The sequence below is a fragment of the Bombus bifarius genome, unplaced genomic scaffold (assembly GCF_011952205.1).
Source record: "Bombus bifarius isolate JDL3187 unplaced genomic scaffold, Bbif_JDL3187 scf7180000008028, whole genome shotgun sequence".
Taxonomy (NCBI): Eukaryota; Metazoa; Arthropoda; class Insecta; order Hymenoptera; family Apidae; genus Bombus; species Bombus bifarius.
This window is the reverse complement of record NW_022884400.1, coordinates 100,001-114,127: the sequence shown is the minus strand read 5'-3', so window position 1 is coordinate 114,127 and position 14,127 is coordinate 100,001. Positions and strand designations below refer to the sequence as shown.

The following is a 14,127-nucleotide window of genomic DNA, read 5'->3' as shown; positions in this document are numbered from 1 at the left end:
TTATCTATTACTGCTGTTCGATATTGTGATGGTCGTTACAGCTGCGTTACGACGAGGGTGACACGATAATGGTGATTCAGGACCATGTAATCGAGAATCCACTTGTCCTCTGCTATACTAAAAGCTCGACTTTATCCGTCGCTTTCTGCTCGCACGATAATCGCGTTCCCCTGTTGTTTATCCTTTTCTTTTCCATTCTGTCTTTTTCCATTATACAAACAAACAGAATTCTTATATTCGTGTATAATAATAAAAAAAAATATATAAATTTGTTCAGTGTGTGTTTTACCGTATCGCAAGTTTTGATTGTTCGTGTCTCTTCGCGCTAGATCCGCCATTTTTCGTCACGTGACGAGTCTACATTGTTTCGCGCGATGTTCCTCAGCTTCCGGTGTACGGTTCTTTCAAATGTAATCTAGTAATCTACCCACGACGTCGAATATTTCTGTACGCATCATCGAATTTTCTATTCCCGTTGATAAACTCAATCTCTACCGATTTTTCATTTTCATCATTGGGAAATATCGTACTGAAAGTTCGCGAAACAACAGTTATACACGTAAAAAAAGGAAGGAAAAAAGAGGATACGGATGATGATCCTTTTGGACACGTGTAAAATCAGAGGATAAAGAAGAACGCGTACAATTAAATAAGACACCTATGGCAATACCCTGTAATTAAGACGTGTACAACGTCGAGCACAATTGCTAATCGAGTTTTATCATTAATTACCGTCGTTCCGCATGCGTACAGTGTAGTACTTAATCGTTAGCATTACCTAATCGCGCTCAAACAAAGGAAAATGGTAAAAGAGAAAAGAATGAAAATTGAAGAAAGGGAAAATATGCTAGAATTTATTATCGGGGACCTTGTTTAACGAAGCGCTTTTTTTTCTTATATCGAGTGATAATAAAGCGGTAATCAAAAACAAACAATGCGAAACGATGAGAGAAAAGAAGAGATGGACAGAATTGATAATGATTCCTGAACGCGAACCGTGTCCCAACGTACGTTTTTATGCAGTCGCCTCTTTAAAACAAACATATTGTACATATTTGTGCGGGCGTTTTGATCCTAACATGTATCGTGTCGTAGAAATCTTTTTAGATAGGTTAATGAAAAAAAATCCATAAAGGAATGAAGAAAGAAAGAAATCAATGATCGATCGTCGATAAATCGTTAAAAACCTTATCGACTCGGCTCGGATCACCGTGGATCGGTAACGAAATTCCATAAGCGCGTGGATCGTTACCAATCCGGACGAGGAATCGATCCTGTCACGATATAATCAGGTTTAGTCGTTTGTTTCGATCTTATTGAACGGGTGTGTCAAAGTGCAATTTGTAACTGTGTCTACGATAGCAGGGCAAACGCAATTATAATTGCAATTATAATTGTACGATTTGTCGAACGAACGCGTACAATGCCGGTCATTTTTGCGTTATATGCCGAAGAATGAAACGTCTCGGTAAAAATACAGGATCGTCCTTTTTGACGGTCGTATCCTCCAATCAAATGGAAGATATCTGAGTATTAATCGGATCCTTCGAGAAAGGATACGACCATCGTTTGTTACACCCGAACCGTCCTCGTTTTCGTAATCACAGATCTACGTCGCTCTTTGCCTACGCGATTGATGCATTTTATCGATAAAGTAAATAACGCTAATTCAACGAACTTATCGACTCGAACTTGGTTACGTGTTTTTCTAAGCAGTTTAAGAAAAAGATGAAAAAGAGATGTTAAACGACATCTAGGAGAAAATAACAGAGGAAATGCATACGTCGGCATGGCAAAGATCGCTAGAGAATGACAGATGAAAAACGAGAACTGTATTATAATGTAGAAGCGTGTATATCGTTAAGCTTACGATTGGGGTTGTCCCAAAGCCTTTCTCTTAGACTTACAATGTGCGCATCCACTGAAACATCCTCTCGACTCCCGGATCGATTCTCCCTTTTATTTTTCTCTCTCACATTCTGAGTCTCATCGTTGTACGAAAGAGTACGGGTATAATAAAGTAACGTGCATTAAATATGTAACTTTACGCGATACGACATCCACGACTATATCACATGCTGGATCGTGTGCGCCACGTTCAGGAGAATCCGAAAAAGACCGTTGACGATAGACAGTGTACCTTCTGTTGTACCATTCATTCAGAAAATATCTACATCTTCCTAGAATGTAGAACAAACGATAGACGAAAGAGACGTATGAAACATAGACACGTTACATATTTTGTAATGGTTAAGCGATAAAGAAAAAACACAAAAAGAAAAATCGCAAACGTATGCACTAGTAAAACTAACGTGTAATATAATCGTGTATGTTTTTTAGTGACATATATAACTTTACGAATCGAACTTGATCGAATGGGAAATCGAGCAGCGAGGGTGGATCAGCGATCTCTTAGATTGTTACGAACTCGTTCGAGATACTTTTTGCCCCTCCGTGATACGAACAAGGAGAACAGCTAAAACGAGTATTTTACCATTTTATCTACATTTTTCAAAGACACGCACTCTTTTTCTCTATCTCTCTTTATATCTCTTTCTATTTCTGTCTAATGTTATTCCGCGATTTGTAGCGCCACCCGAAGTCATATGCGTCGATGTTTAGTATCTAGATTTTTCGATAAGAAAGGAAGTCGAAGGAAGGGCAGAACGAAGAAAGGAGAAAACATAAGAAATATCGAAAGAAATATCTGCGATTGCATTATTGATTATCAAGGAACCACATGTAAACGCTTTAATGAAAAATACACCTGAATTTTTAAGAATATTAAAAAGAAAAAGAAGAAAGATACCAAATACAATCTGCACCGGAAATTTTGCAGAGTTCCTTTTTTTCTTTAACGAATCTTCGAACAAATTAGATACCTTCGAAATGATGATGATGATAATAATAATAATAACAATAATAATAATAATAATAATAATAATAATAATAATAACGAAACGTCTTTCCAACACCTTGTTTCTTAAACGACGCGATAAAGAAAACTTTTTTAACCATCTTCGTTAATTCTTCGAATTCTATCTGCCAAGGGAGGAAACCACGCAAGTAAAGAGAGAGCAACCGTTGTTCAGATACTCATCGAACCTCTTTCGATAATCGACAAGCAATACAATAGCCTCATTGGCGCGTACAACTCGATAAGATGGCGCACGTTCGGGGAACAGAATTTTTGCGATGACTTATAGACGGTTATATACATGTATATACGCATATAATATGTATACATACTGAGTTAAGTTACATGCATTCTCATCTCTTTTATATACATATATAGACACACACACGCACGCGCGCGCACATACATACACACACACGCGCGCAAACACACACACACACACATGTAACAGAGAAGAAAAAAGAGCGGAGGTAGCGATACACACAATGATACAGAACACAAGACCACAAACTAAATACTAAATATACATATAATATACGATATAATATATATAACCAGATGTTCAACCAAAGGAAACTTTTCCCGTACGAAGTGGATCCGAAAAATTTTGAAAGTATCTTGTCTCAAGAGGGAAAGGTTTCCCCATCGTTGAACGAATCCGATCGATTTAATATAATTTTGCTAAAAGGAAAGAGGAAGAAAAAGAAGAAGAGGACGAACCAAGAAAATTGAGAATCTAGCCACGTTCTTCGTGGTATTTGGCACGATGCCTGAAAGTTTTATGAAAAACAAATTTTTGCTACGTAGTACCGAATACCGTTCGGTTGCTTCACCGCAGCGTTCGTTGCGACTCAATGACGAATTCGATCGATCGCGAGTCAAATCGGTTTTTCCCCTACATCCAGAGATTAGAAGTTCTCGACGATACCGAACAACGATTCTCTATCACAGAAATCTACGACGAGTTTGCGTGGTAAATTTTACGCGAAACAACCGCGTTTTCTCATTTTTCAAATTGCTTTCACGTAAGACAGATTCATGTACATACTTATGATAAGTTAGATCGAGGAAAAGCTTCCATGTTTCAAACAAAACGTCGTACAATGGTGCGAAATTTGTTTAATGTAAACACAATCGGTCGAATTCACCGACAAACCACTTTTATGTACCTGTTACGACTGATTATTGCGTATTATTGCCGCGACAGTAAATATATACATATACATATATAGAATTTTGTGTGTGCGCGTGTGTGTATATATCTATATACCATAACGGTTCACCGTTATTTTGTAATTATCGTTAAATGTCATTGACTGCTTGCTAACCGCCGATTTGTGATCCACCATTAATCTTATATCGGTAATCGTATGTACATATCGAGTTAACAAGGAAAACAAAAAAATATAAAAAATATAAAAAATATAAAAAAATATAGACGAAATATTTTAAATCGTTGTATTGGAATCAGTTATATTGATCAAGGAATATAAGACTGGAACATAAAATTATAGAGGAAGAGGATGGAGAACATCCGATTGTATTTAAATTTGATTGATTACATTTCCACGCATCTTCTGCACTGCTAATTATGAAAATTATTGATCAGTTTAATCAGGATGTTCACTTTCTTATTAAAAAGATGATTAGATGATTACCCATGAATTCGTTAGAATTTATACAATTAATTAAAATGGAAATATTTTAATACGAAATACACTGTAATATTTTTTACTTTTACTATTTGTTATCGAAATAATGTTTAACTAAATATTTGGCATATATTAACTGTCGTACTTCAAATAGTATCTCAATAAAAATTAGGCATAATTTACTTCAACACTTATCCCACAATGATCTCCTTAGTGACGGTATGTTACGTCTCTATATTCCTAGATTCATAAAAATGATGGCCAAGCGACAGAGAGAAAACAGGCATTACGAATCGTCATTGGATGTATTGTGAACTTTTTCGTTTCTTCCGTATGCGAATAGAACTGCCTTTCCGATAATGGGAAACAGTTAACTGAATAGATATACTGAAAGAGTAAAAAGTTCTAATGAAACAAGGGTAAAATCGATCGAATCAAAGGGTAAGAATCGTGAGTAAAGTATCGCGATGAAAGAGAGAGGTTGGTTGGAGTAGGAAAACGCGCCTCGTCGCGATTTGAATTAATTTTTCCAGGGAAATCGTAGCCTTAGTCTTCGTTTCTCTCGACAGTTTTATGCAATGATTACGGCGGATACACTTGTATATATCTACAATGTTCGAAAACGAAGAAAAGAGAACGTAATGGACGTAATGATAGGTCAAACGACGAAGTGACGAAACATGATGTCATTTGAAGTCTGTTACGTATGGTCCCCGTGGTTATAACGGATGTTTACTACGAAAATCAACGAAATCATCGTATTCGCACTGATCGCTCGATCGTTGTTGAGTACATTGTTGAATCGATTAGATAAGATACTACGAAATATGATAGGTTTGTTAAAGGTGTATCCGCCTAGTTTGCACAAAACACTGCATGAATCATAATCGAACTTATATTCGCGGCATTCAAAGAATGGCATTCAACGATAAAACTGTACATACGCACGTTTACTATTGTCTATTTACTATTACGAGAAATCTTATTCCTAAGACCTTCGACTACATATGTGATTTTATCGAAATGAGAATAATTCTGGTAATGGGGACGATGACAGTAACAACAACAACAACAAGAAAAATGCAACAAAAAAGCAAACTGCATTGCATACATTGTTTAGCGCCATTGTGAACTTCTATCCCTTCTTACGAGATAAGCATAACTATATTTGTTTATATATACATATACACGACAAACATACGTATAGAAAACATTACGACTATTATTATTATTACTATTATTCTTATTATTACCATTACGATGATTATCATTATTATTAAATATGGCCACTATGTCTATTATTATGATTATTATCGGTAAACGAAAAATGAAAACGATGAAGGTACGATGGATAATTGCTAAAAATTAAATGAAAGATCTTACTTATACATAATTATAAATACGTCATGATGACATATTCATAACAATTAATTATTATGATAAAGTAATAACATTATTATTATTACTATTATAAATAATACCCTATTCCCATTTGTTGTGAATGTTTACGTTGTTTTATGATATTCAGAATATTCTAAAAATAAAGTCTATAATTTCCACGAATACATTAGCGTTTCTTTCCGCCATCCTATCTCCCAGGAATTTTATATTAAATTCCAGATTATAGCAATCAAAATTGTGTTACAATACTAACGCGTTTTTTCAGTACAATCATATTAATACGTTTTATGTAACCTTAACTATACTTTAATTATCTTATTTATCTCACGTACGAGCGTAACCATAGATTTTACACATTAAATAGAAAATAACATTCGTATTAACTTAACTGCGCACAGGTATTGTCACTTCTAAAAATATTGCATTGTTTTATGTTATTTCTAATAATTACAATAGTTGCAATACTATAATTATCTTAAAAGATAAAAAATCATGTAGTAATCCTTCTTCGGTATTTATATCATTCGAGATTATTAGACTGCGGATTTTTATGCAAATTTATATTTTTTTAAATATATTTAGAATGGTATAACCTTGATAAAATGATTATGCGTAAATTGAATCGTGACTGCGTGAAATCCTAAGAAACGATGAAAAGAGTCGTTTAGACATAGACAGAGCGTCTGGAAATTTCCGGAGATAATTCCTAGCGGAGTCAGCTCTTGCGCGTACTCGTAAACGAACAACTTCAAGCAGAGAAATTGACATAAGTGCGCGTGCACGGAATAAGCGCGGCCACTTTCACGTTATTTTTTGTGCATTTCTGTTCGCGTAGCTCCTATTAGGCCACGTCAAAATTAATTTCTTCGTTATCTGAAGTGCAACGTGTAATTTTCCGATGATCGAATTCACCGTGGGGAAAAATGTGAAGAATGTATTGTAGCTGGCAACGTCGGTGTATCGAGGCCGTTTGACAAAACAGATAGTACTCAGCTCAAGTACTATTTTTATTCCAGTTGTTAACCTCGGTCGACACACTCGCGAAAATGTCATTCGAAGGGAAATACAACGCAAAAAGTCCCGGTGAGTTCTCGGCAAGGCAACAACTCCTTTTTATTTCGTTTGTTCATCATTACGATCACGATTCATATCAATAAATAATACACACTGCATACGTATTTCTACGATTCTACAAAACGCTTGTTATCTAGAAAAATTGGCTCCGCGTTATACTTGTCGCCAAACTTCCTTCTATAATATGTATCCCGTGAAAAGATATTTCATTTTCTTGAAATAATTATAACTGATTAAATGCATTTAATTATTTTTTATATGCAATATCATATTGGTCTTTTACATCATCTAACAAATGAAATTTCAGCTGTGAAAAGATTAATGAGAGAGGCCCAAGAGCTTCACGAAGCTACAGAAGAATATTGTGCATCTCCTTTAGAAGATAATCTTTTTGAGTGGCATTTTACTGTGCAAGGACCACCATCCACAGACTTTGAGGGTGGTGTTTATCATGGTAGAATTTTATTGCCACCAGAATATCCTATGAAACCTCCAAATATCATATTATTAACAGTAAGCAATTTTAATACTAAATATCCTTGATTTTTAACTTATGCATTGGAAACAAAAGTATGTTTGATATGTCATTTTAGCCCAATGGCCGTTTTGAAACCAATAAAAAGATTTGCTTAAGCATTTCTGGGCATCATCCGGAAACATGGCAGCCTTCATGGAGCATCAGAACAGCTTTATTGGCTTTAATTGCTTTTATGCCAACACCAGGAAATGGGACAATCGGATCTTTAGACTATAGTAAAGAGGAAAGGCAAAAACTTGCAAAAAAGTACTTGCAAAAAGTTGACATAATTTTGCAATTTTAATACTGTTAATAAACATTATTACTAATCAGTAAGATTAAAAACATTAATAATGATTATAAAAATGTTCTGCCATAGATCACTAAACTGGCAATGCGATACTTGTGGGAAAGTTGTTGATTTATTGTCAAAGGACACAGTTAAAAAACCTATTACAGTAGAAGAACAAACTATGTTAAACACAATAGCATTAAAGGTACGCTTTTATTTATTATCATATTAACTCTGATAACGTGTCATGTATTTTAAAAAATTGTACTTTTAGGCTGATGACTCACCAACATCAGACACATCCTTTTTAGTCAATTCAGATAGCATTTCAGAAAATCAATTGAGACAACGTAACATCGAGCCGATTACTAATGAGAATCAAGATCGACAGCAATCGGATGTCATAGTAAATCAACAGGTGGAAACAATGTCATCTTCGAACGATTTATTCTGGAGCATCCTGATCGCTTCCTTGGTGTCAGCGATAATTCTACTTGTTTTGCGACGACTATTTCTTGTTTAAATTATTCTAAATGTAACAAAACGTTGTAATTGTAAGTATGTTAACAAAACAAAGTAAATTTTATACACATTTTATGAAACATTTTTAAAATTAGAAAAGGATGTCAAATTTATACACGCTAGAAATAATCAGAACTTCATGGAAATAATATATGACAGAGATTGCACTGATATATTCACTTTAGTACACATCTGTCTCTTTGTCTTACTCTTACAAAAAAGTTGTTCACTACGAAATCTAATTGTTTTGATGAGCATAAAAATGATAAGAATTATAAATTGCGTTAGTATTACTAGTATTTAATCGTCTTTTAGATGTCTTTATGTCTTTTTGATATACAATATATACTTACAAACATTGATTTAAAAATAACTCTATTCTCACTAATAAAAGAGTTACAAATTGCATTTAACGCGCATATTTAGTTAATACTTTGCATATGATTCTTTAGTTACATATATATTAGATCAGTTTAAACAAATGTATGTATTACTTTCATCAAAGTCTTATATCTGTACAAAAATGACCAAACATTTTTTTAGTCAAATCTACTTTACAATAAAATTAACATCTTTCATGGAGGTAAATTTTAATTTCACATTGCTATAGTCTAAAACTATAATAATGTATTTTGTTCCTTCTTTAATGTTATATAAATGTAGATAACTCATGTGTTAGAAATGTATATAACTAATATAAATTTAATATAAGTTAAACAAGTTATTATGTTGTATTCCACGAAACTGTGCACATAAAAATCAAAAAAAATACACCAGTTATAAAAAAAATATTTAATTGCAGTACAAATATAATACCAATACTTTCTATCTTTCTCAATCCAAAAATGTATTCCATACTACAGAAATTATATATGTATATTACTCACATAATATTTAGCTAATGCATAATTAAATATTAGTACTAGATATATGAATAATATACCCATATGTATTTAAACACTAAGATTTGGAGCACTGCATATTATGACCTGTTCTAAGCTTCAATATAATAATAAACATCTACAATTTTTTGCATTATAAATATACAAAAATAAAGTATCATGGGACCATACTAAACATGGTTTCATTATATTCATGAGTAATAGCTAATTAAAGGGAAATTAAAAATACGAGGGTACTCGGGTAGAAAGTACACCTTGTTTGTCATTTCTTCTTGCATGTACATAAAAATATAATAAAGTAATTATTTACTAAAGCATATAAACATATTCATTTATCATAACATAATAGTTTTCCTTTTAATTCATGTTCACATTCAACTTTATACTCGTTGGCCGATTTTTATATGCTGAATAAACATAATATGATAACCCTTAAAAAGAATTCGTATATCGAACAGAAACACGAATGAAAATGTATCTCATCAGGTCATATGCAATATTAGATTTAAAAACGATTCGTCATTGATGATAAATAAAATTTATGCAATTTATTGCATTTTATGCTATGATTCTATACGAAATTCCATTTAAACAAATAAAGATACTAATACAAGATACCGTGTTTATAACGGTTTTATTACATATTTTATTTAATTATACCAATATTAATAATTGTATTTAATACGTAAGCAAACGATGTACAGTGTTGATTTTTACATATCGCAAACCCACAATGAAATGTGAACGGCTGTGCACGAAATATAAATATTATTTCGATCTCTAATGCTAGGCGCAGATAAATATATTCTTAAAGCCAACAGTGATAAATTTTGTTTACAACTTCAAAACTGATACAATTATAAATTAGTCCTCTATACGTGAAACATATATATAACGCTATTCAATATTTGGAGTCGAAAAATATCAATTAATTCTAGGATTAAATACAAAAATCGATCGATTGAAGTCAAATTCGCTATATAATTATAACTTACATAAAATAATCGTTTCATTACAAAGTATTAGCCATTAAAAGATTTAATACTGAAAATATTTTTGGTCCCTATTATGTCGGAGCACTTAAAATTGTTGGAAATTATACTTTTGTATACACATTCGCTAAATAAACGTTTGACAAATAATAAAAAATAATAAACTTCTTGACACATATTTTGTACAGCACTAATTTGCGAAAACAAGTTGCGTTTGAATTTAATATTCTTTGCCAATATTCTTTACATTAGAATCATCGAAGTATCAACTTTACTTAACTCTTATATAAATAATGTATTCATCATTTTTTTATTGATATAGAAACAGATCGCAAGCGTTTTATAATTTTTCTCTTTTATCGTTTAAAGCACCTTTTCACTTTCCTCCATACTAATCATTACGCATCAGTTTGTATATTAGCATAGTGGACACATTTTGTGTTTAAGATTAACACAGGTATTAATGTTAAGCCACATATATTATGCTCAACTAATATTTCTGTGCGTTTATCATGCAATTTAATATAAACCTTTACAAACTTTACTTCTTTTTATTTATATATACATATATAATATGTATCACCAAAACTTAATTTCAATTTTTGGAATTTAAAATAAATTATGACAAGAGATAAAACCTCTGGAGTGCATAAACAGTCATGGCACTGAATCATTAACATACTGCATCTTTATCATTTAACATTTTCATTATCGTTAACGTTATTATTATCTATACGATTGCTGCATACATTTTGATTCGCTCATGATGCAAATTATCAGCAAACTTATGATCTTACAAGTTACACAATTGTAAACGCAACAAAGTCGCAGACGTGATGCAATCAAAGTTTACGAGCATATTAGCGAATTTTTATACGTTTTCTGTTTATTGTAAGGCAGCCTACCTCGGTTTGAAAACCATTTATCCATCAGTAATCGACACTCTATCTATACTTGTAACCTAATCATTTTATAATAATTTAACTTCAGTAGAAACATGTTTTTGTACACCCAATATGTGTATCAACACTAATATTACATCGGTACCGCCTCATCCTCTCCCGCCCTCCCTTTCCCTCATTTCGGATTTTAAGGAGATTCACAGAATTTCATTGTGACTAGACTTATTTAGACTATTTAATAGCCCTTCTTGTATAAAATATGGCTAATTATACCAACAACAAGCTACAAAAGAAATTTCCTCCGGAAAAAACTGATCATAATTTCACTCGCAAAAAATATATTCCATTGATAGCACCTGATATATTTTATTTTTAATTTCCGTCTTAAAATTTTTTCTCCTATCTAGGTTAAATAATGCATAGTAAACTTTCCAAACACAAGAAAATTTATATTGTTACTATGATATGTACTGTTTAACCATTTGAAGCACAATTGGCCATTTATATAGGTCCTTTTCTGCTATGGTATTTGGATAGAAAATTCATCTTTTATACAAAATTAAAAAATGAAACAATTTTTCTTTTCGTGTTACTTTTTTATGCTTCAAAAGGTTAAAGTAGTATAATATGACACTGTAATACGGTATGTGTACGGAAAAAAACGAGATCAATATCGTTCACAGCAAACTAATCTAATGAAAGAAAAAATCTTTGGTTTAGAAATAAATAAGTAATATGAATATTAACTAAAGTATTAAAATAATATTAAAAAATGAGGTTCTTTTAAAAGATGTGATGCAAAAATTATCAATAAGAAGAAAGTTATTGTCTCGTGGAAGTCGAGCGAAATCAGAATAAAAGTATTCTCAATGCAATATATAATATCCTCATCTTTATTTTTTAAACTCAAGGTGTCAAATGAAAGAGTTTTTTACGAGTGTAAAAAATATATATACGCATAATATAAAAAATTTTCGTTTTTAGTTGGCAATTTTTTTTAGTAATAATCTGTTGAAAAGTATTAGCAGATAATATACCTTTCTTTAAAATCTATGTGAATTATATTAACTTATACATGTATGTATATATACCTTGAAACAATATAAATATATCTTCATATTGTTTCAACAATACAAATATTGAAACAATAAAATCTTTTTTTTTGCTTCCTAAAAGTACTTTATATATGTTAATTCCATTGTGTACTCTTTTTTTGTAATACAAAAATACAAACAATCCTGTTTAATTGTAAATGCATTATTTATCAACTAGCATTAGTCCATTCTCCTGTTTCCTTTAACGCTCTATCTGTTAATCTTTCTATTTCAGTCAAAAGCTGTTCAGTCTCTAAATCAACACATACCATATCGGCTTCTACCGGATCCCATTCTAAACTATTTGGTGTCGACACCCTAGACCAAGGAGATGCTGTCAAACTAGAGGGTTGGCTATTATTTACTGATGTTTGAGTTATAGAACCATCTGTACTCTCAACTTTTTCATCATCTATAACTGGCAGAGGCATTCCTAAACATACAATAATTTTTTTCCTTTTATATCTTGTAAATGTATAATGTGTATAACTTTAGATGTTCATAATTAAAAACATTCCTTTACCTTCATGTTCCCATTCCAAATCTAATGATGAGCCAGGAGTGGAAGAAACGCATGTTTGTTGTTTCATTAATGTTCTTGCATCAAGAATTTGAAGTGGAGTATCTAGACCAGAACTAATAAAATATTTTATTGCAGTTAGTTTCTGTTTTGTAGTGTACTGTTTTAGTGATTTTGATAGGCATTGTACCTTGTAGAAGCATCATTCCTAGAGTTTAATCTGGCATATTTATTAGTACCCTTTGACCATGCTCCATCTTCCAATAATTCCAATGTTACAGGAACCCCATGTTTTTTCTACAAATATATTATAAACATTGGAAACATTTTCTTGATAATAAGAAAGTAATAGTTAAATGGAGTCATTGAATAGTGTAATTAGAATCAATAATCATATTAATAAATAGACTTACTATGCTCAATAAAATATAAAAAAAATTCTAATAGACTAATCCATTTACCTTGAACCGGTTTAAGGAGAGAAACGATAACAGGCTATCCAGGAAGCATAACAATGAAGCATGTAATTAATACAACAAAAATGAAACATTGCCCTGAGCTCAATACAATTTCTTACGTTTTTGATCCTCTAGGTTGGTCTGCATCTCCTTTGTCATCTATAAACTACAACAAAGTGATTCTAAATATTGGCAATATAATGAAGGACTTCATTATTTTATCATTAGCAGGATCATTAAAATCTTCGATCAACTGCAAAATTATATGTACCTCAACTTGTTCGTCTCCTTGGTAGGACATACTGGTGTGTCTTTGATAAAACCTTAAATTCAAATATATACTACATTAAAAAAAAAAAGAAATATACATAATATAATAATGAAAACAGGTATATTTAACAAAATTAATAGACTGTTGATATTTATATATCTATGAGAAATTGATAGTTGCAAAAATATATAGAATGCATATAATATACAAAACTACATTAAATATCCAAAATAAAGTGCTTATTTAATAAGTAAAACAAATCTCTATTTAAGTTTAATTTCTTTAGCTATATTCATAGATATATGAAGTTGAATAAATATCCATAGTCTGGAAATGAACAGAAGATGAAGATATCTGAAAAGATGCATTTTTATTTTGAGATAAAAGGTACACTTCTAACCTGTACGATAAGGAGTCTGTAACTTTGGAAATGCAGCGGCCGAAACAGGCCCCCATGACCTGTTAACACACGGCGTATCGCCGTCATCTAACTGATGTAGGCGTTCAAATACCGATATTTAATTTTCACGTGATACGTGAAGGATAATGGGAATAAGAAATGATGTTTCATACGAAGATAAGGATAATATCAAACGCGATTCATCTCCTTTAA

The 14,127-nt window shown here is 31.9% G+C and overlaps 2 protein-coding genes across 2 annotated transcripts; one reads left to right on the top strand and one right to left on the bottom strand.

Annotated features, from left to right (window-relative positions):
* The first annotated feature begins 6,695 nt into the window (after positions 1-6,695).
* LOC117207345 (ubiquitin-conjugating enzyme E2 J1-like) lies at positions 6,696-8,783 on the top strand. The gene is made up of 5 exons (XM_033447462.1): positions 6,696-7,053; positions 7,352-7,557; positions 7,638-7,828; positions 7,941-8,058; positions 8,128-8,783. The coding sequence occupies exons 1-5, from the start codon at positions 7,017-7,019 to the stop codon at positions 8,374-8,376; spliced, it is 801 nt and encodes a 266-aa protein (XP_033303353.1). The 5' UTR covers positions 6,696-7,016; the 3' UTR covers positions 8,377-8,783.
* Positions 8,784-9,513: 730 nt separating this feature from the next.
* LOC117207346 lies at positions 9,514-14,063 on the bottom strand. Its single transcript, XM_033447463.1, has 7 exons — positions 13,915-14,063; positions 13,515-13,566; positions 13,363-13,409; positions 13,247-13,280; positions 12,976-13,082; positions 12,789-12,901; positions 9,514-12,698 (listed from the first exon to the last, which is right to left on the bottom strand). The coding sequence occupies exons 1-7, from the start codon at positions 13,968-13,970 to the stop codon at positions 12,436-12,438; spliced, it is 672 nt and encodes a 223-aa protein (XP_033303354.1). The 5' UTR covers positions 13,971-14,063; the 3' UTR covers positions 9,514-12,435.
* Positions 14,064-14,127: the final 64 nt, after the last annotated feature.